Source organism: Chiloscyllium plagiosum, unplaced genomic scaffold (assembly GCF_037043375.1).
Source record: "Chiloscyllium plagiosum isolate Xiang-an unplaced genomic scaffold, Cpla_swu_hap1 HiC_scaffold_11, whole genome shotgun sequence".
In the NCBI taxonomy this organism is placed as follows: domain Eukaryota; kingdom Metazoa; phylum Chordata; class Chondrichthyes; order Orectolobiformes; family Hemiscylliidae; genus Chiloscyllium; species Chiloscyllium plagiosum.
In genome coordinates this window covers 59,695,934-59,717,835 of record NW_028270149.1, presented here as the reverse complement: position 1 = coordinate 59,717,835, position 21,902 = coordinate 59,695,934, and the positions used below count along the sequence as shown (strand labels likewise).

The window sequence follows — 21,902 nt, the reverse complement described above, 5'->3', positions numbered from 1 at the left end:
TGGAAACATGTGAGAAGTTGTAATGGACTCAGGATCTCGTCCATCAACTTTAGTCTTTGTAGCTTAATGTTGTGCAAACCCCTTGAGCATGATGCACACTTTCACAGCTATTGTATCCTCCTTTGTGATTTGTTATTTCTGTGTGATTGTTGACAGTCCACTGATTTGCTGTAAAGAATTCTGTATTCTATGGTCAAAAAATATTGTATCTTCAGCATTTGCATGTCTGCTGAGAAAAGCTGTGAGATAACTAAATATTCGTTTGGATTTTTTCAAAACTCCTTGTGTTTATTAACTAGTTAATCATTCAATAGTAGCATTTTTTTTATTACCCATGTTTAAAAAGGCTTAAGTATTGATATCCTGGATTATGGTCATAATTTGAACATTGTTAAATTCTGGAGATTGGTTACAGTCCTTTTACTCCATTGTTCCATATTTCACACTGCTACTTAATTATTATTTTTTCTCCTTCTAAGGTATATTTCAAGAGGAGTTCTTATAACAAATTCTTCTATCCTGAAATCCACTTCTGAGCAGGTGATGGTAACTCTTACTGATACTTGGTCTTTCAATTCTTAAGTTTCTATAAAATGTAAATATAACATTAGCAACTAGGCTTTTGAATAGAATATTACATGAAATTAGTCTAAAAGCTAGGCAGAATTTTATCAAGTTGACAGTTGATAATACAACTCCAAAGAGGAGTCATTGGACTTGAAACATTAGCTCTGTTTCTCTTTCCACGATGCTACCGGATCTGCTGAGTTTCTCCAGCAATTTATATTTCTTGTATTTTTAATTTTAATTTTTTGTTTAGCTTGGCTATATGAACTTTCTGAATAAGTGAATCCAGTTGCATTGAATGGCCTTCCTCATCCTTGCTGCCTTGATTGCAAAATCCTCTGGAAAATGTGCAGTACAATATTAATTGCTCAACATAACCAAAAATAAATACACTGGCTTAACAGCCAGCTGGATATCATTGTCTTGGGATAGAGAATGAGAAAATCTATCTTTATTTAATTGTCCTGTCTTCTTTCTTTCCCAGCTGAGATTGTAATGTTTCAATCTGGTATTTAACAAACGAATGGCTATCATAATAGTGTTAGTATTATTGAATAGGAAGCTCAGAAGCTTACAGTTTATTTTAGATGTTCCATTAGGCACTGCCATACTGATCACTTCTTTAGGTCTAAGCATCATCATTCATTGTGCATCTGGTATAGATAGTATAATTCATAGCTGTAATTATCAAATCTAGTTGTTCTCTGCGTGTGCCCCATATTTGTATCCAGTGTTCTTTTGAAGACAATGAAACACTTAGATTTTGATGCAATGAGCTAAGTGACACTGAGGTGGACGTTTAAACAGTAGAAGTTGTCATTACTGTACCAGTCCCAACAGAAACACCTTCGATCCTATTTTAACTCCGAAGCTAACTCTGACAAATACATTGACCAGAAACAGGTGAGTGCCTCAAAATTTCAAATCAGGTTCCTGTGATATCATTGAGCCAGGTCAGGACCTGGCTGCAGTGCTCTTGGATATGGCCACATTCCAAGATAAACAGCAGATTGCTGTTGCACTGGGGCATGACACCACTCAGACTGGAAGCATACTTGCCTATATTTTAAAACACGGTATATAAATGACTTGAGCTTTTCCAAGTAAGTTTATCTTCGTAGCTAGATTCCTGAAATCCTGATCTTTTTGCAAGTTGACTCACCCATTCATTTGTTTCCTTAAATAAAACAAACCTTCATACATCATCAATTCTACAAACTTGCCCGGAGGGGAGGGGGGGGAAAAGAAAAATCAGATACCTAAATTGTAAACCAGTGACTTTTTTTCTTGTGGAAATGAAAAATGTGAGCTATGGGATTAAAAATATTCATGATGAATCTTTCCTTGGTCTGAAATATGACAGCTACTGTAGTTAACTAGATATCCAGTTGTTTGGAGAAATACAATCCCAATTCAAGGTCAGGTTGGTGGATTTATTTCAGCATCCAAATCAAAGATTTGATTTCTTCTCCCCTTTGGTGACAATATTGCTGATCTCAGGATAATGGACTGATTTTTGTCACTAAAGACAACTTGTGCTAAGATATCATATTAAATCACATCATCCTAAAGTGCTCTTTGCATCACTGCAGTGAGTTTTAAGTCATTGTATACAATAAGATACCACAAACTGCCATATGTGAAAGTTCAAATTGAAGAATAAGGTTGATTATTTAGACTTCTGGCATTGTTTCCACTCATTCAATAATCCACAACTTTATGCACTGACTTTACAGATATCTATTTTGACTGTACCTGCAGTGGAAAAAGGTCAACCGTCTATCCGAATCATTGAGCTCTGTCCCTCTTCAAATACCTGTCCACAGGGCACCTGTAAGTTGAGATATTTTGCACTTAATACCTGAACTAACAACGATTTTGCTTTGAAATCAATATCTAATCCTGTTTCTACATTATTTTCATTTTTAAATTGATTTTTAACTGAGTGATTTACCATGGTCAATAACTGTTGAAGATTAATTCATTTATTCTTCAAGCCCCCCAATCTTGTGTTGTGAAGATGACATACATGTAATCAGAGTTGCCAGCTGACTGGAACTGAAGTCTTTCACTTGCCCTGAAAATATGACTCAAATGATCGAATCATGAACTGAAATCATTGTTCTTCCTGCTCGGAGAGCATTACATGACAAATGGCTTCAGCTGCTGTTACTAATTCAGTCATACCTGAGTGACTCAAACGTGTTGGATAATAGAAACTGATGTGGCAGACTACAGTAGAGGGCAGAATGTAAAGACAGTGCAAAGTACCATAAAATATGGTGGTTATTTTTGATTTATTGTTCAATTGTATAAAGTTTTTATGTGGTACTGGGTCTTTTACTATAAAGAAAATTAGATTATCGCCTACCCCCATGAAAGAAACCTTAGGCCTTACACTGTTAATGTTGATGGGGATGTTCCACTTCAAGGAATATTTGATATGTGAAGGTGCTTGTTAAGTAATGGAATCTGAAGAATGAAGCCTGTTGTTCTCATATAGTTCTTCAATCTCAACTATTCTATCATGCTCAATTCTTTTCAATCAAACAAATGTCCTCTTATACAGTTCCTTATTGTTTGGACTTTTCTTGAGAAAAGTCCAGTCTCTGAAAACGTTGGAAAGAGTGGTTCTGCAAAAAAAGCTATAAATCATTGCATAGAATGATATGCAAGTGATTAAGATGGAATTAAAAAACTACACTTTGAGATGTATGTTTGATGTTGTAAAAACATTTATGAAGAGTTGAACGAGATCCCTTGTAGACAGTTTTTCAGATTGACAAATGACCATATAAACCACAATTCCTCACAGTGGTCACAGATGCAAATTAGTGCAGTTCTAAGAAACTGCACTAATTTAGGATTCCTTTTGCTTTGAACAGATGAGATTGCATAGTGGTGAGCCATTTACAATAGCAAATTAAATAGGGAAAGTGAATTGTTGGCTCAGCTTTTAACTGAGTATACACTATTTTTGTTCCTATTTTTTGTCAGAGTGCTTTTGAAGTTGCTCTGAATGACCGATTTATGCTTTTCTGCACAGTCAGATGGTAACATGCATTGAACTTGCTAGTAAGTAGCAAATGTAGCCTCTCTCACTCATGCTATTACTATCTGGGATCGTACCAGTCTTCAGTTTTGTTCAACCTGTCCATCATACTGTAACAATTGTCATCTTAGTTTTCTTTTCCATTAATCTTTTTGCTTTCAATCCCATATTCCTGTCAAGAAGGAAATGAGTGCTGTTTGGATATAGTTCCACTGGCGACATGAAATCTTCTGTACTTAGTTGAGCACTTCTGTGTGTATCACATATTTTTGATGGAGGCCAAGCAAAGATATGTGCTCCCATTAGCAAATTTAATCTTGGACACATCCAACATCTATGCAGAAGTAGTTTGCAGCTAGAATTGGGGTGTAAGCTGCCTCAAATTTTCTTTCTAAACTTACATTTCCACCTGTCTTTGGTGACTTATTTGAAAAAAAAAAGCTGATGAACATAGTCTTCTTGGCTTCCCAACAATAAAATCTTAGACATTCTGGATCTTTAATCAGACTTTGGTGGTTCAATGGGAACTTGTGGGGCCACAAAAGATATGTATTCTTTTTTAGTCAAGTTTGGAAAATTGTAACAGCTTATCCTATGTATTTGAACAGTACAGCAAACTTCTATGCATGTTGTCTTTATAATTTTGGAGTACTAAAAGTTAATTTATTTGCTTAACAACTTTGTTATTTTTAGGAAAGCAGTGTCTCATTGTAATAGATATTATATAATTTTTTTGGCACCTCTTGACAATTCAAATGCACAAAGTAGCATGCATTATTATTCTAAATAATGCAAAGTACCAAAGAATTAAGTTGCCTGTGATTTCATTGTGTTTGAAAAACAAGCATGTGGCATGAATTGCATGTGCCCAAAACATCACGATGATCATATACCTATACTCAAAATGTAACTTTGTTTTTGTTTGCAGTGTGAACCATTTATGTTCCTAAATTTACAATGTTCGTTTTCATCAATAAATAATGGTGCTTGGGATTGCATCTCTAGAAATCATATCCATACATCTCCCAAACTCTAATAAAATTGCCTGTACCAAGATCATCATAAATGGCTAACTTGTATGTACAAGTTTCCATGTAGTTAGTCAGCACCCGTGTCAAGTAGAGTACTGTGTGGGGATAAATGTGAAGCCGAATAAGTCATCTTATCTCAAAGTACAAAATGTTTAAACCTATAGAATGGGCTATATTGCAAAGAAAAGTTGCATTTATTTTCCAATGTGACAGAAGTAAAATTCTAAGTTGAAATTGCATTAGCTTATTGTTACAGGAGAAAAGGCTGCACTAAAAAATATTTCCTGACTTTTACAATACCGAAAGTTTGTTTTGGGAACACTTGAATTGCTTGTTCATCTCTGTTAATTTATTTCACGTTAATAACGTGCTTTGTTATGTTCTATTTCAAATAGATCTGGTTCACCTAACTTGTCCATCAAATGGAACTGCCAAAGAAGACTTGGAACCTGTTGTGTCCACACTGTATGCCCAGTACAGTGAAAATGATGCTGGTAAGAACTGAAGACTTAATCACTCCTCAGGATGGCAGAGTAGATGTTTGCATTCAGCCGCACTCTCTCTTTTGTTTTAATTTGAAATTGTCAAATTTCTATATTGCTTTTTCTTTTACCTGACATCATGTTCTACTGGCAAAGATATTAGACTAAAATGCCTATTCCTTTCCTTACCACCTCGTTCATTGCTACTTCGTTCATTCCACATCTGCTCCTCCTTTAACATCTGTTCTTTCCCCAACTGGACACATCTTTAATGTGAAACCTGTTTTGCATTGTCTCTCAGTAAATTGGTCCTGTTTTGAATTTTGTTTGGATGGGGTCATGTTTACTTCAGTTGCCTCACTGGTAAGTACATTTTTAATCACCTTAAGCCCAACAATGGGAGTTTGCCCAGATTTCCTCAGGATTAGCTGTCATAGCTATGGTTGAAGGTCAACAGAAACCCTTTTTAGGATCATAAATGGGACTATGAGCATAAATAGAGTTATGGGTAATGGTTGATAATATGAAACCTTAAATAGTTTTCCCTTGTTGAGACTTCAGTAGACATCACCCACCTCAGAATGGACCATGGATAAACTTGTGGGAGTTTTACTACTTAAAACCAGACACTGGAGTTGTTTAGCAAGTCTGATCATTTCTTCTCTCTCCACAAATTTTTCATTTGGATGTAGGTTTGCTTGCTGAGCTGGAAGGTTTGTTTTCAGATGTTTTGTCACCACATTGGGTAACATCAGTGGTGCATTGTGGCATGGCCCACTTTCTATTTGTGTGTTTAGGTTTCTTTGGGTGTGTGATGTCATTTCCTGTTCTTTTTCTCATGGGGTGGTAAATGGGATCCAAGTCGATGTGTTTGTTGATCAAGTTCCGGTTGGAATGCCATGCTTCTAGGAATTCTCGTGTGTATCTCTGTTTGGCATGTCCTAGGATGGATGTGTTGTCCCAGTTGAAGTGGTGTCCCTCCTCTTCTATCTGTAAGGATACTAGTGAGAGTAGGTCATGGCTAGTTGGTATTCATGTAACAAACTGACTTGGATCCCTTTTACAATCCCCTAAGAAAAAGAACAGGAAGTGACGTCACACACCCAAGGAAACCTAAATTGAAAGTGGGCCATGCCACCAGTGCTTCATTTGGAGGCTCATTGATGATGTTACCGAGTATGGTGACAAAACGTGTGAAAACGAACCTTCCAGCACAGCCAGCAAACCTACATCCAAAACCTCAACCTGAGCTACAAATCTTCTCAAAACTCACTAATATTTCATTTCTATGATCTTTCATATAAGTTCTTTACTCCACATTTCCAGAATTGGCATTATTTTTCTCTTGTGGTTTTTTTTAAAGTTTATCTAACTCCATCCCATCTGAGGCAGTATCGATCTTTGCTATTCCGTTTATCTTATTTTATGAATTGATAACATAACTTCTGTTTTACTGTTGAAACATTGGTGTACAGTCTCCAGAGGCCTTTTATCAGAAGCAAATATTATTGAGCAATATTACATTATTATAAGACACGATTGCATGCAAAATAATCTAACAAGTGGTTATCTGTTTGTGAATCATTCAAGCTTAGAAACAAATTTTAGAAGCTTAAAAGGATGGGTCTTGAAATTGATCTGAAAACTGAACCTGATTATCTCAGTGTAAACCATTGCTTGCTTCTGACATGATGTTACAATAATCACATACTAACACATCAATAACTCATGCACATAATGAAGTAATCACTTCACACTTCAAAGCTAGACGTTGTGCACAACACCTAGGGTCATAATTGTTGTTCTCGTCACATTTTAATGAGAACATATTTGCAAAAGAATGACGTACCATTGTTGCACCATTAACCCCACTATCTTAACAGTTATTTTGATGTAAGAGCCATTCTAATATCACTTACTTACTGAGTAATTATTACTATAATTGTGTATTTGAATGAAAATGGTATCTGTGAGACTTCTGAAATGTAAAGGTACCTATAGGAAGTTGAAAACTTGCTTGTGTATAATCACCTTGGAAATCAGTATATTGGAGAATGATAGAAATACTTTATCGTCTGACTGTGGTTTGCCTGCCCACTGAATAGCAACAAGCTAACCAAAAATAAGTTAACTATATTTCTGCAGAGACAAATAATTCAGAACCATGCGTGAAAAAACGATGTTTTGCAAAAGTCATTATTTTTCAAATTCGAATAGAAGGAGGGTTTACAATTGAAATGTTGAAAATGTTAAGTTAACCAATGGAGACTCTCACTGTAATTGGGACCCTACCCATCCTTACTGTTTACAATTTTAGCAATTTCTGTTTATCTCGGTATTCAGTATAGATTTTATTTTTGTGGTGAGCCGAGACTGACTGTGTTAATGTCTGCTTAACCTTGATAGCATAAGACCAATGTGGTTGATTGTTGTATTGACAACCTACCTGCTGTGGTTCTGTCTCTTGCATCATTTTAGGGTACTACACTTCTTACTTTTGCAAGTCTGCACATGTATATATTATAGATTATAAATGCAAGCTAAGCCTTGCACGTTTTGTTTTAGGTTTCACTGCTGTTATGTAAACTGAAAGATCAAAATTTTGTACTCCTTTTCATTTATTTGTGACAAGCAGTAGTATTCAAGTAATCATAAGTTAACTGCGCAATGGAAACTGAGTGAATGAACACTAACTAACTGTTGCGGCTTCGCAAGTTAAAAAAACAGAGAAAATGACTCCTCTTTGCACTTTTGCACTTTTTTTTGAGCGATCCTTATCATTTTGTCACTTCATATCTGGTCATTTGATGTAGTGATAAATTGTATGTTGTGTAAACCTATTATCTTGAATCAGTCACTGTCAGTTGCATTAATGAGTGTTTCAGAAATGCATACTACAAAATACAGTGATGCTCTAACTTTTTAATGCTCATAACCTTGACAATGGCTTTGTTAAGCTGGAACTGCTGAATTGGAGATTTTTGTTTTGCTGCTGACTCATATTAATTCTAGCTGCATTGAGATTGCCAGAAATTTTTTTTGTCATCCTGACAAAGCAGTTAAGAGTGATTTTGTTTTTTGAATTTTTCAAAGTTAAATTTTAGGCCACGATTTTCAATGCTGAAGGGCAAACTCTGAACCTGTTGGTATTTTACATCCCAAACATTGCTTTAATGTTAAAAGCTTGTGAAAGATATAATCTGTGTGATAGTTAATTTAATATAGGTAATAGGGGAATGGGATCAATTGGGTTGCCTTTCACAGAACTGAATGATCACGTTCTATGACACATCATACCATGATTCTCTGATTTGGAATGGTACATTTTACTTATTGGAAATTTGAACTTACTATTCTCGGCCCAGAAATAATTAACAGGGTTTGTAATTTGTTTGCTTTTGAATGATTATTTTGCTAAATGTGCAGAATCAGCCAGGAATCACTGAAGGTTTTTTGAGATGGTTTCCCATTCCAGTTGAGAAAACAGAAGAAAAGATTTCACAGTTTAGTTTTGGATTTTTTTTTATTCACCTATACTGTTTAAAAAAAAAAAATTATCAGTGAACAAGAACCCAGTTTAAACTCTGTTCAAAAAATACTCAACTGTCTGATGTCACCATGTTACATCGATTGATGTGTGTGTTAAACTTCTAGCCCATTTACAAAGAAGGAAAGCTTTACCTCTCATTTGCTTTACTTAAAGTATAATTGAAATTCTTTTGTTCACATAGCAGAGATAATAACAAGGAACATCAGGTGCAGTTCTGCTCCAAAATATGGCATGCACGAGTTTTCAGCTGGTACATTGCCCTTTTTATCATCTGCCTGTGATTGCAGTGTGTATGGCAGTGGCAGTATTTTAATTAAAATGTCAGAGCAAATTCTATTAGAGCCATTGAGGACGAATCACCAGATCAGGTGAGCACTAGGCCATAGCAGGTCAAAAAGACAAAGGCACCTGAAAGAGCGGGTTTAGTTTCTTCACTGATAAAACAATACAGAAGAAACCTTTTGTACTTCTGAATAACAGGCTCAGAAATGAAAAAAAAATGTTTTAGCTTTACAAGAAGCAGCTCTGAAAGAAGAAAATCACTTTAGTCCCTTGCACACAAAATAAAGTTTTGATTTTGAGCTGGTAGTTATACAACATTTACTAAATATAACCATGCCCTTGAATTGTATTCTCTTACACCAGTAATTGCAGAGATTTTAATGTGCAGAATAGAAAACTGATGCAGTATTCTCAGTGGATCAACAGTAGCAAGGTGATGACGTTAAAACTTATGTACACGTGTGATTATGACTGTTTTAGTGCTGATTTTAATGTTTTATATTTCCATAATGTCTTTTTTCCTGTTCACTATTTGTGTTCAAACCTTCATCTTTGTGCGGTTATTCTTATCTGATTTTGATGTTTTTGCTGTTTAATTTATTATTCACAGATGACAGTTAATTCCCAAGTTTTTCTCCTAATTGATGTGAAACTTGTTTTGAAAAACACTGGGATGCTTACTGATGTTTTGACTGTTGTATCTTGATACATGTTACAATAATAATTTACTGGCAGGTCCTCAAGGTCTCAACAGAGAGCTGTGCTTCCCAGTGAGAATGGGAAGAACAGTTTGCCTTGGGTGGTAGTGGGGTGTAGAAATGAAATTCTGCCTCAGCAAGATGATAAAATGCATAACAAGAAGGTGACAGTCATTTGTATCCATTTATACATGTATGAAAAAAATGGAAAAATGACCAATTCAGTTCCACATCTTTACACCTTTTACTGACATTGAATTTTACCTCTAAGACCACTATTTTCTCTTCAGGCTCTTCATAGCTGCTCTTTTACTTTTATGTTCATGTCACCTTTAATCTCCATCTCAACTTCACAATTCTTGTCTCTCTCAAACCATCCTCAGCCTTATCTTGAAAGAACACACAGCTTTCTTACTAGTAGCATCCCCAACTTTACCATTTTGCTGTTCATAAACCTTTCTATTAAGCATGCCTATTTTGAGTAAGCAGTCTGCCCACCAAGCGCAACATTGCTCCTTGGGCTCTCTCTCCACGTGTACACATACGCAAGATTGAGCTTGTCATCATCTTTGATCACTGAAGTGCTCTATACTCGTTATTCGCTGATTTACTACCCCTGAATCTGTGCACTCATGAGGCCAATCCCAGACCTTATTTCAATTCCTTTTTGTTTGCCATTTTCTGGTCTAGTTGTGATTGGCAAAACTTGGTAAATGAAAAAGCATAGGGAAATGTGAGGTTATGCATTTTGGCAGGAAGAATAGGGGAGCAGAAAATTGCTTAAAGAAAGACTGTAGAAATCTATGGAACAGAGGGATTTGGGAATCCTCATCCATGAATCTCAAACGGCTCACATCCAATTTCTGCAGGTAAAAGGGAAGGCAAATGGGCTGTTGGCCTTTATTTCAAAGGGAATGCCGTATAAAAGTAAGAAGGTTTTGCTAAAACAATACAAGTCACTAGTCAGACCACAGCTAAAATATTGCAAAATAAAAAATATTTTGGGTCCCTTATCTAAGGAAAGAAGTACTGGCATTGGAAGTAGTTCAGAGAAGGTGCACTAAGGTTGATACCTGGTATGGAGGAACTGTCTTAGGAGAGGTTGAGTAGACTCAGCTTCTTTAGAATTCAGAAGGATGAGACCCCTTGTGGACCCCCAGCTAGGAAAACAGCCAGTGACTAGTGGCTTGTATTGTTTTAGCAAAACCTTCTTACTTTTATACTGCATTCCCTTTGAAATAAAGGCCAACAGCCCATTTGCCTTCCCTTTTACCTGCAGAAATTGGATGTGAGCCGTTTGAGATTCATGGATGAGGATTCCCAAATCCCTCTGCTCTGTAGATTTTTACAGTCTTTCTTTAAGCAATTTTCTGCTCCCCTATTCTTCCTGCCAAAATGCATAACCTCACATTTTCCTATGCTTTTTCATGTCAGAATTTTGTAAGTCAGTGCGATCCCCCTCATTCTCCTCAACGTCAGTGACTAGAACTCCAATTGAAACAATATTTCCACATATAACAAGTCTGCCAAGCCTGGAATCTATTTGGTGAACCTTTTGCTGTACCCCCACCTATGTAGCTATATCTTCTCAGATTAGAAGACTAAACTTGCAGACAGTTGAAACTTTATTGCTGGAACAGCACAGTAGGTCAGGCAGCATCCAGGGAACAGGAGATTCGACGTTTCGGGCACAGGCCCTTCTTCAGGAATGAGCAGAGAGTGTTCAGCAGGAGAAGATAAAAGGTAGGGAGGAGGGACTTGGAGGAGGGGCGTTGGAAATGTGATAGGTGGAAAGAGGTCAAGGTGAGGGTGATAGGTCGGAGTAGGATGGAGGCGGAGAGGTCAAGAAGAAGTCTGCAGGTCAGGAAGGCGGTGCCGGGCTGGAGGGATTCGGCTGAGACAAGGTGGGGGGAGGGGGGGATGAAGAAACTGGTGAAGTCCAAGTTCATCCCCTGTGGTTGGAGGGTTCCCAGTCGGAAGATAAGACGCTCCTCCTCCGACCGTCGCATTGTTGTGGTTTGGCGGTGGATGAGTCCAATGACCTGCATATCCTCGGTGGAGTGGGAGGGGGAGTTGAAATGCTGTGCTACAGGGTGGTTGGGTTGGTTCGTCCGGGTGGCCCAGAGGTGCTCTCTGAATCGCTCCGCAAGTAGGCGGCCTGTCTCCCCAATATAGAGGAGGCCACACCGGCTGCAGCGGATGCAGTAGATGATGTGGGTGGAGGTGCAGGTGAATCTGTGGCGGATATGGAAGTTTCCTTTGGGGCCTTGGAGAGAAGTGAGGGGGGAGGTGTGGGCGCAAGTGTTGCACCTCCTGCGGTTGCAAGGGAAGGTGCCGGGAGTGGAGGTTGGGTCGGTGGGGGGTGTGGATCTGACAAGGGAGTCGCGGAGGGAGTGGTCTCTACGGAAAGCTGATAGGGGAGGGGAGGGAAATATATCCTTGGTGCTGGGGTCTGTTCGGAGGTGGCGGAAGTGACGGCGGATGATGCGCCGTACATGGAGATTGGTGGGGTGGTAGGTGAGGACCAGTGGGGTTCTGTCCTGGTGGCGGTTGGAGGGGCGGGGCTCAAGGGCGGAGGAGCGGGAAGTGGAGGAGATGCGGTGGAGGGCACCGTCGACCACATCGGGGGGGAAATTGCGGTCCTTGAAGAAGGAGGCCATCTGTGTTGTACGTATTTTGAACTGGTCCTCCTGGGAGCAGATGCGGCGGAGACGAAGGAATTGGGAGAATGGGATGGTGTTTTTACAGGAGGCAGGATGGGAGGAGGTGTAGTCCAGGTAGCTGTGGGAGTCGGTTGGTTTGTAGTAGATGTCCGTGTTGATTCGGTCGCCTGAGATAGAAACAGAAAGGTCTAGGAAGGGGAGGGAGGAGTCCGAGACTGTCCAGGTGAATTTGAGGTCGGGGTGGAAGGTGTTAGTGTAGTGGATGAACTGTTCAACCTCCTCGTGGGAGCACGAGGTAGCGCCGATACAGTCATCAATGTAGCGAAGGAAAAGATGGGGGGTGGGGCCAGTGTAGTTGCGGAAGATGGATTGTTCCACATACCCTACGAAGAGGCAGGCATAGCTGGGGCCCATGCGGGTGCCCATGGCTACTCCTTTTGTTTGGAGAAAGTGGGAGGATTGGAAAGAAAAGTTGTTCAGGGTGAGGACCAGTTCGGTCAGTCGAAGGAGGGTGTCGGTGGAAGGGTACTGGGTGGTACGGCGGGAAAGGAAGAAGCGGAGTGCTTTGAGTCCTTCGTGATGGGGGATGGAGGTGTACAGGGACTGGATGTCCATGGTGAAGATGAGGCGTTGGGGACCGGGGAAGCGGAAATCCTGGAGGAGGTGGAGGACGTGGGTGTTGTCACGAACGTAGGTGGGGAGTTAAACTTGCAGACAGTAGCCCAGGTATGGTCTCAAGGGCTTGTACAGCTCCAGTAAGTCATTCATGCACCTGAATTTGAAACTCATGCAATGTAGTCTATTGTACCATTTGCCTTCCCAACTGTTTGCTCTCAGTGATACCCAGGCCCCTCATACACCAACCTTTCCCACTTTATCACTGTATAAATAATTCATTGCCAAAATGGACAACTTCAGATTGTCATGTTATACTGCATCTGCCACCCATTTGTTCTCCATCAGAGTCCTTCTTCAAAATCCTATGCCCTTCCCCTTCTTGGAAATAAGAGTAAGTTTCCTTCTCGTTAATGAGTGTGGGTGATTAAAATAATTAACACAGATAATTATCATTATTTTCTGCTGTATATTGAATTTTAAAATCTCTATTTACCATTTAGTTTGTAATTTTGGATATTGTAATTTTTATAAGTTTTCTAGATCCATTGTAAATTTGCATTTTCTGTAAACATTAGGAATGTTATGAAAATATAGATTGTTACGAAGTTTCTCCTTCCATTCAAACTTCTGGCAAAGGAACCGGTAGTTATCATGCAGCTCCCCTCTGCACACATTACAGTACTTGACTGTCTTGTGGATTTTGTGTTCTGTTTTGAAATAATCATAACAAATACTTTGATTTAGGTTGTCAACCGGTGATATTAGGCTCTTCTAATATACATTATATCTGTATGTGTGGTACTGTGCTTGACTACCAATATGGTTACTTATTTTTCTTTCAGATTTTGGTGATCATGAAGTGAAAGAGAAACCTCAAGTACTTTGGGCTTTATATTTCAATGTGAGAGATACATCAGCGGTTGACAGAAGCACATATGAAGGCCTTCCCAGTAACGTCTTTGTCTGCTGTGGACCTGATGTTGCTCTTGGATTTGAGCAGTCTGTTAAGCAGGTACGGTCAACTCAAAACTATCTAAAATAAACTGCTCATGTTATCATGTGTTTCTCGCTTTTAGAATGTACCACAGGCTTTTTGAACTATGCTGTTACCTTTCTGATGTGTCATCACAGTTAAGGAAACAATAATAGCAGTCAGTCTGCAAGGTGAAAATTAAAATTTTTTAACTCTTCTGGGATAACTTGCTTTTCCATGTTCTGGTATTGAAATCTAATAACTTGCACCATGTATTCTGTTTCGAATAGATAACTGTCATCAAATACCTAAAGTTGATTCATCTTATTTGCCACAATTAAATCTTGCATACCATTTACCATTGTACACTTGAAGACCTGTTTGGATGTTAAAGAGCCTAAGGGAGAATGAGTGTTGGATTAGCTGGGAATTTTAAAAAGGCAGCATATCTTTGTGTTAAGCAACCAGTGTCCCTTTCTTAAAATTATGGTTCATTTGAAGAGTGTGATAGCAGTTAGGGGAAGTGCAAAATATGCTGACTGCACAAAAGCAATTGAGAAATTTAGAAATGGATATTGGGGAGCCATTGGGGGGTTTCCTTTGTGGAAAGCAAAGGAATCATAATGTGTGTTTAAAAGGCAACATATCTAGAAAACAATTTATTTACGGTATTGACACTTTATTAGTACACATAGTGTTGAAGAGGATAATTAAAACCCAATAGAGATGCAAGTACTTTGAATTCAAGGTACTATGTGGCATTGCTGTGAATATGTTAAAGGGTTGGTGTGACTACTGTGCAGCTAAACAATCAGTAGACAGATGTTTATTACACCTTGGGTGGCAATAAACTGCAAAAAAAAATGAAACAGTAAATGTATTGTGTGTCAATTGTTAATTTATTAGCACATGGAGGAGACAGCAATATAGTGGTAATGTCATTGGACTAGTCATCTAGAAAGCCAGACTAATGTTCTGCAAACATAGGTTCAAATCTCACCATGGCAGATGGTGAAATTTGAGTTTCAGTAAAAACATAGAATAAAAATCTAGTTTAAAGACACCATGAAACCGTTATTAATTTGCATTAAAACCCCATCTGATTAACTAATGTCCTTGGAAGGAAATCTGCCATCCTTACCTTCCCTGGTTTGGCCTGCATGTGACTCCAAACCTGTAACAATATGGTTGACTCTGAACTTCCCTCTGGGTCATTTGGAATGGGCAAATAATGCTGGTCTCGCCAGTGAGGCTGATGTCCCATGAATGAATGAATTTTTAAAATATACAAATTCAAGTGTCTTTCCACGGAAATAGAAATAAAGTTTGATACTTTTGCTGATACATTACAGCAGCATTTTGGTGTCAGCACTCTGTCAGGTGATACTATACCTAAACCCAACCTACTTTGTTCAGATGAATATGAAGATGGCATATATCCTAAAGATCATCAGAGTATCTCTCATAACCCAGCTATTACTTTTTGTCAATCAACATGACAAAAAAGGGATCTGCTCATTTTTATATTGCTGTTTGTCAGAGTTCGCTGTGTGCATATTGTCTACAACAATTCCTATGTTACAACAGTGACTACACTTCCAAAGTATTTTGTTAGCTGTAAAGTGTTTTGAAGCATACATCAGTAGTAAAATACATAATAGAATTATAAATCTCATTTGCTTTAAATATGTTTGACAATCTAAGCGGCAGAAAGTGAATTGTCGAAAAATGAAAAAGATCAAATATGTAAAGTGATGTGCAGTAAACAGCAGAAGAAACTAATGGCTCTGCTATTGAAATGTTCAGTTATGGAGCTCATTGGAAGAATTGGGTAAGAATCTTGTAACTGTGTGTGCTATGTCCGGACACACATCTTCTACTCATAGTTGCTTTGTACCTTTTCCATCCAGTTCCAACTTGCCCATAGTGTAAGTGTTTGGCCTTGGGACAACAAATGGCTGCTAAATCAGGAGATGATTGCTATCCTTCTCCTACACACACTAATGCAGACACACATCTGTAGTCAGTAGAATAAGATGTGAGATTGCAAAGGCATAAACAAAACCATTGCAGAGTCTGTCCAGTGTTTGAGAGTAAACAGGTATTAAAAGGTTTGAAGTCAGGCCCTGAGGAGTCTGTCCTTCGTTACTACTTTCTTCCTTCCAAGCAGTCTCAATGACCTCAATTGAAAACATCATGCTTGACTGCATTGTGGTCAAAGTGTGGCACTGGAAAAGAACAGCAGGTCAGGCAGTATCTGAGGAGCAGGAGAGTTGATGTTTCAGGCGTACGCCCTTTCAGGAATTTGGGCATTGTAGTGCAGATTGTGTTGTCTGTGTCAAGTAGTATGTGTACAGCTCTGAAATAACAATTCTTCCAATATGCCCAAAACATTGATTCTCCTGCTCCTCCGATGCTGCCTGACGTGCTGTGCTTTTCTAGCACCACACTCTTGACTCTGATCTCCAGCATCTGTAGTCCTCACTTTATACTGTCTGACAGAAAGCAGAGAGTGGGGATAAAAGGATCCTTTCACCGCTGCCTCACAGCGCCAGGGACCCGGGTTCAATTCTCACCTCAGGAACCTCTGTGTGTAGTCTGCACATTCTCCCTGTGTCTGCATGGGTTTCCTTCGGGTGCTCCAGTTTCCTCCCACAGTCCAAAGATGTGCAGGTTAGGTGAATTGGCCATGCTAAATTGCCTGTAGTGTTAAGTGCACTAGTCAGGGGTAAATGTAGGGGAATGGGTCTGGGTGGGTTTGGAGGGTTGGTGTGGATTTGTTGGGCCAAAGAGCCTGGTTCCACACTGTAGGGAATCTAAGCTAATCTTCTCTGGATGGCAACTGGTGACAAGTGGTGTTCCATAAGGCTATGTTGGGACCACTACTTTTCACTTTATACATTAACAATCTAGATGAAGGAACTGAGGGCATTCTGGCTAAGTGTGCTGATGATACAAAGGTAAATAAAGGGACAGGTAGCATTGAGGAGGAGGGGAGGCTACAGAAGGATCTTGATAGTTTAGGAGAATAGACAAAGAAGTGGCGGATGGAATACAGTGTGGGAAAGTATGAAGTCATGCACTTTGGTAAGAAGAATAGTGGCATGGAATATTCAGAAGTGTGAAGTGCACAGAGACTTGGGAGTTTTCGTCCAGGATTCTCTCCAGGTAAACTTGCAGGTTGAGTCAGTAGTTAGGAAGGTAAATGCAATGATGGCATTTATTTTGAGGACTTGACTATAAAAGCAGGGATGTACTTCTGAGGCTCCTTAAGGCTTTGGTTAGACCACATTTGGATTATTGTGCACAGTTTTGGGTCCCATATCTCAGGAAGAATATACTGGCCTTGGAGTATGTTCAGAGGAGGTTCACGAGAATGGTCCTAGAACTGAGCAGCTTAACATCTGAGGGATGTCTGAGGGCTCTGGGTTTATACTCAGAGTTTAGAAGGATAAAGGGGCAGTCTAATTGAAACATACAGAATACTGAATGGCCTGGATAGAGTAGATGTTGGGTAGACGTTTCCATTGGTATGAGAGACTAGGACTTGAGAAAATGGAAAAGCTTTGAGAATAGAGGTAAGGAAAACTTCTTCAGTCAGAGAGTGGTGAATCTATGGAATTCACTTCCACAGAAGGGTATGGAGGCCAGGTCATTCAGTCTATTTAAGGCTGAGATAGATAGATTCTTGAATATCAAGGGGATCAAGGGTTACAGGGAGAAAATGGGAGAATGGGGATGAGAAACTAATCAGCCATGATTGAATGGATTGAAAGAGGTTTACAAAATCATGAGGGGCAAGGATAGGGTAAATAGACAAAGTCTTTTCCCTGGAGTGAAGTCCAGATTAGAGGGCATAGGTTTAGAGTGAGAGGGGAAAGATATAAAAGGGACCTAAGGAGCAATGTTTTCATGCAGAGGGTGGTGTGTGTATGGAATGAGCTGCCAGAGGAAGTGGTGGAGGATGGTACAATTGCAACATTTAAAGGGCATCTGGATAGGTATGAGTAGGAAGGATTTAGAGGGAAATGGGCCAGGTGCTGGCAAATGGGACTAGATTAGGTTAGGATATCTGGTTGGCATGGACGAGTTGGACTGTTTCCATTTACATCTCAATGCCTCTATGGCAAATGCTGAGTTGTGCATTATTTATTTTCAGCAAATGTGTGGCCTCAGCAAAGAGTTCAGGATTACCGTATTAATGTAAAATTTGGACACTTTCTGTCTGACATATTTAATCTGTATCTCTCTTTGCTCATCCTCGCCACTGTCTGGAGTGCTAACATCAGTGCTGATTTCTCTCTCATACTCTGTTCAAGTGAAAGGTCTTTCTGATCCTGGCCAGTGATTTTCAGAAGGCTTTTTTTAGTGCAAAGCCAATATTTTTCAGCGCATGTCAGCATATAGCAATTGGCCATGTGAACTTTGGATCTTCCCATCCAGCTTGCCGTTATAAGGTGCTGAGGGTAAATAGGCGAAAGTGAGGATTGCAAATGCTGGAGATCAGAGTCAAGATTAGAGTGGTGCCGGAAAAGCACAGCAGGTCAGGTTGCATCCACGGAGCAGGAAAATCAACGTTTATGGCAAAAGCCCTTCATCAGGAAATAGGGTAAATAGTGCATTTCTCAGATAAGTTAGATAACCAGCATAATCTGGTTTCCAGCATCTGCAGTCATTGTTTTTACCATATTTGGAAACCATTCCATTCATTCTGCTTCATATCACTGTTGTCAATTCAGTTTGCTGATAGATCCATACAACATCTAGAGATTTGATCATGTAATCTGGATTGATACTTGAACACTCCTGAGGGAGTGCTGCACTATTGAGAGATGAAGCCTGTTCAGGGGAACCTGAATTATCATGTGGCACTTCCTTGACTCTCTACAGTTGTTTCATTGTCCTGGGAAACATTTATTTCTTGACCAGAATCACTGGCTGATAATCTTACTATTGTTTGTGGAATATTGTATGCAAAACACTATGTCACATTCCAACTCCACATCTTTAAAAAGATGCATTTAACTGCTAAACACTTCAAAATTTTGAGATTATGAAAGATGTTACATAAACACGTTCATTCTTTCAGCCACACTAGACTGTTTATTCACTGAGATAGTCTACATGGTTACAGGCAGATGAGTGGTGATCAACTCCCTTCTTTTTAAATCCCCCTCTTGGTCAGTAGGAGCTATTTTTGTTTTTCGTGCACAACTATTGCTCTCCAAAACCTAGTTAAACAAATCAGAATGAAGGTGGTCCAATTCAAGGCTTTCTTGAGTGGAATTGAGTTTCCTGTTAAACTTGAAAAACATAAGAAAACATGCTCTCAAACACATGAAAATGCAGGTAATAAAGTTCTTTATAAAAAAACATATTATTCAGATAGGAAGGTCAAAGTTATTGCAGTTCAAAATTTTTGGAATCATTGATTTGCAAGAGTGAAACCTGAGTGACAGCTGTTGTTTTAGAATTGGGTTAGGTTTTATTGTCCCGTGTACTCAAGTAAAGAAGTACAGTGTACAAAGTCACCATTCTCCAGTGCCCTCTTCAGTACAAAAACCCAACTTTTTTTTAAAAAATGACCATTTTAAATGCAAAATCCAGAATTTTAAACAAACAGAACTACAAAAACCGAGTCAAGAAATGAATTCAGATCTAAAAGTCTTCAGGTCATCTTATCTCCATTCAGTAAGTGGGCCTCCCTCCTCAAAGCCTCTCGTCTCATTCCCACCCTCCGAACTCGCTCTCCCTGTTGCCGCAGGCCCTCTGAACTGGCTCCCACTACCGCCACCTGCTTGCTTAGGACAATTAACCTTGATTTCTTGGTGAAAGGTGGCATTCGCAAGCTATTCTTTAGGAAGTGTTACCTTTTATTGAAAGAGATAATAAGGGAATGAAGTGCTTTCAGACATCAACACTCCACCGGTGACCTTTCATCTCTCAATATGTGATGGTATTATGCGAGTATGGCTAAAATAAAATACTAAAATTTCTTGATGCCTCACTGAATTTTGGTGTCCTTTGATTAAAAACGGTCATTTTAGTGCAACCAGTTTTGTACATTCCATGTGCAGTCATTCAGGTTAGTTTCCTTATTGTAACCATTTTTAGTTCATTAAAGTCAGGTGTTAAAATTAAGTGATGAAAGCTTAACATTGATAGTCCATTTGCATTATAATTGTAACAACTTCGATAAAGTGTCTTCCTTCAGACCAATAATTATTTTCAGTATTTGTTTGGATCAATATTCACAGGACTTATTTCCTCTTCTTTCACTAGGCAGAAGATATCTTTCATCAAGTCTGTCCAGGGGAAGAGTTCTGTCCCGCGGCTCCAAACCCTGAAGACATTATCTATGATGGTGATGGTGCGCAACCAGGAAGTTCTGGTTTTGGAACTTCTGCAGAATCAGAAGCAGTTCAAGCAAAAGAAAATACAAACCCCGAATCTGATCCCACAAAAGATGGCAACAATGAAGTGGTAGAACCATTGGATAATAGTGAAGTAGACAAACAATCGCAAATGGCCAACTCTGATGCTGAAGATTTGAAGTGTAATAATGGGATGGAAATTCCAAAGGATACAGAATAATGTATTTTGAAAGGTCAAAGTAATGGCCCATGGTGATATTTTCAAGTTGATGCAAACTGAAAAATGCTGTAAATATATCATAGTGAAATTATAGAGGGCAACATTTACATCTTGCAATGGTCCAACTAATTGAACATTCTAATTCGACAGGCAGTATTTCCATACCTTACCTAAATCAATGCTGTATTCTGTTGTGTAAAAACAAATAGATCTATTTTCATCCACTTGCTGCTACTCTTCACTTTACTTCCCCATTACCCTGAAAATGGATTAATGTTGAGGTCTATTGACACTAATTAAAAGTAACCAATCTTGAAAATGGATTTGGAGAAGAATTGCCAAAATAAGCTTTGCTTAAAGCATGTGGATGTTTAAAGACTATTAATGTATCTAAAATTAAAGCTACAGCTTGCTTTGCTGGAACACTTCTACCACAATTCTGTTCCCAAAGAATTGGGTAGAACTCACTCATGATAAATGATGGAAAATATTTCTTTTGACAAGAAATGTTCAAGCCATTCAACGTTTTGAAATATTGTTTACTGGAAAAAATATTAAGTGCTAATGTTACGTTATGAATATACTTCAGAAAGCAGGGGCAGGTGCAAACAATTTTCTCAGTGGAAAATCAAATAGGTCTATAATGATATGTGATGGAATAGCAGATGTTTTGCAGATCAAGGTACTATTTTCCATGAGTAATGTGTTCAATATCAAAAACATATACTGTGCAATAACCTGTGAAAATACACCTCATTTAATGGTTATGTAAACAAAAGTGATTAAAATGTTGCAAAAACCATGTCTGTGGTACATTTGTGTGCTCTGAATAGGGTTTCTTGATTTTTCTGATTAACCAATTTTTTTTAAATTAAAACATGATGTGCTTAATTCCCACTGCTGAATTTATGAAAATTCAGAAACTAATCGCAATTCTGGCTACTTTTATAATTAGACTATGGAGCAATTCAAGCAGCTAATACAAATAAATGAAGTAAGTGTCATTTTTGATAAATTGATGAAGAACGTACTTCCATAGGTAGGCATTAATTAGAAGCTGTGACTGGTCATTTTTATGTTGCTTACTTAAAGGTCATGTGAAATACATTCAAAAGGAATGTTAGGGGTTATGTCACTATTACTTCATTCCCTTTGTTTCCTTTTTGTTTGTCCACATCTCTGTACATTTGAGTTAGATGGAAGGAAGTTAAGAAATGAAGTTGCCACATAAACAAAATGTGTACAACAACTAGCCAGAGACTAGTCATCTGACTTCCCGAAGCCTATCTATTATCTACAAGGCATAAGTCAGGGATGTGACGAAATACTCCCTAATTTCCCAAATAGGTGCAGCTCCAACAGCACACAAGCTTGACACCATCCAGGACAAAG

The 21,902-nt window shown here is 38.7% G+C and overlaps 1 protein-coding gene across 4 annotated transcripts in view; it reads left to right on the top strand.

Moving 5' to 3' along the window:
* Positions 1-21,325, top strand: part of chm (CHM Rab escort protein) — a 101,345-nt gene extending 80,020 nt beyond the window's left edge. For all 4 annotated transcript variants that reach the window (XM_043704523.2, XM_043704522.2, XM_087992130.1 and 1 more), the window contains 5 exons: positions 480-540; positions 2,304-2,400; positions 5,046-5,144; positions 13,786-13,955; positions 20,199-21,325. In XM_043704523.2, the coding sequence (XP_043560458.2) occupies positions 480-540; positions 2,304-2,400; positions 5,046-5,144; positions 13,786-13,955; positions 20,199-20,510 (739 nt within the window). In that variant the 3' untranslated portion in view covers positions 20,511-21,325. The remainder of the gene's footprint in view (positions 1-479; positions 541-2,303; positions 2,401-5,045; positions 5,145-13,785; positions 13,956-20,198) is intronic.
* Positions 21,326-21,902: the final 577 nt, after the last annotated feature.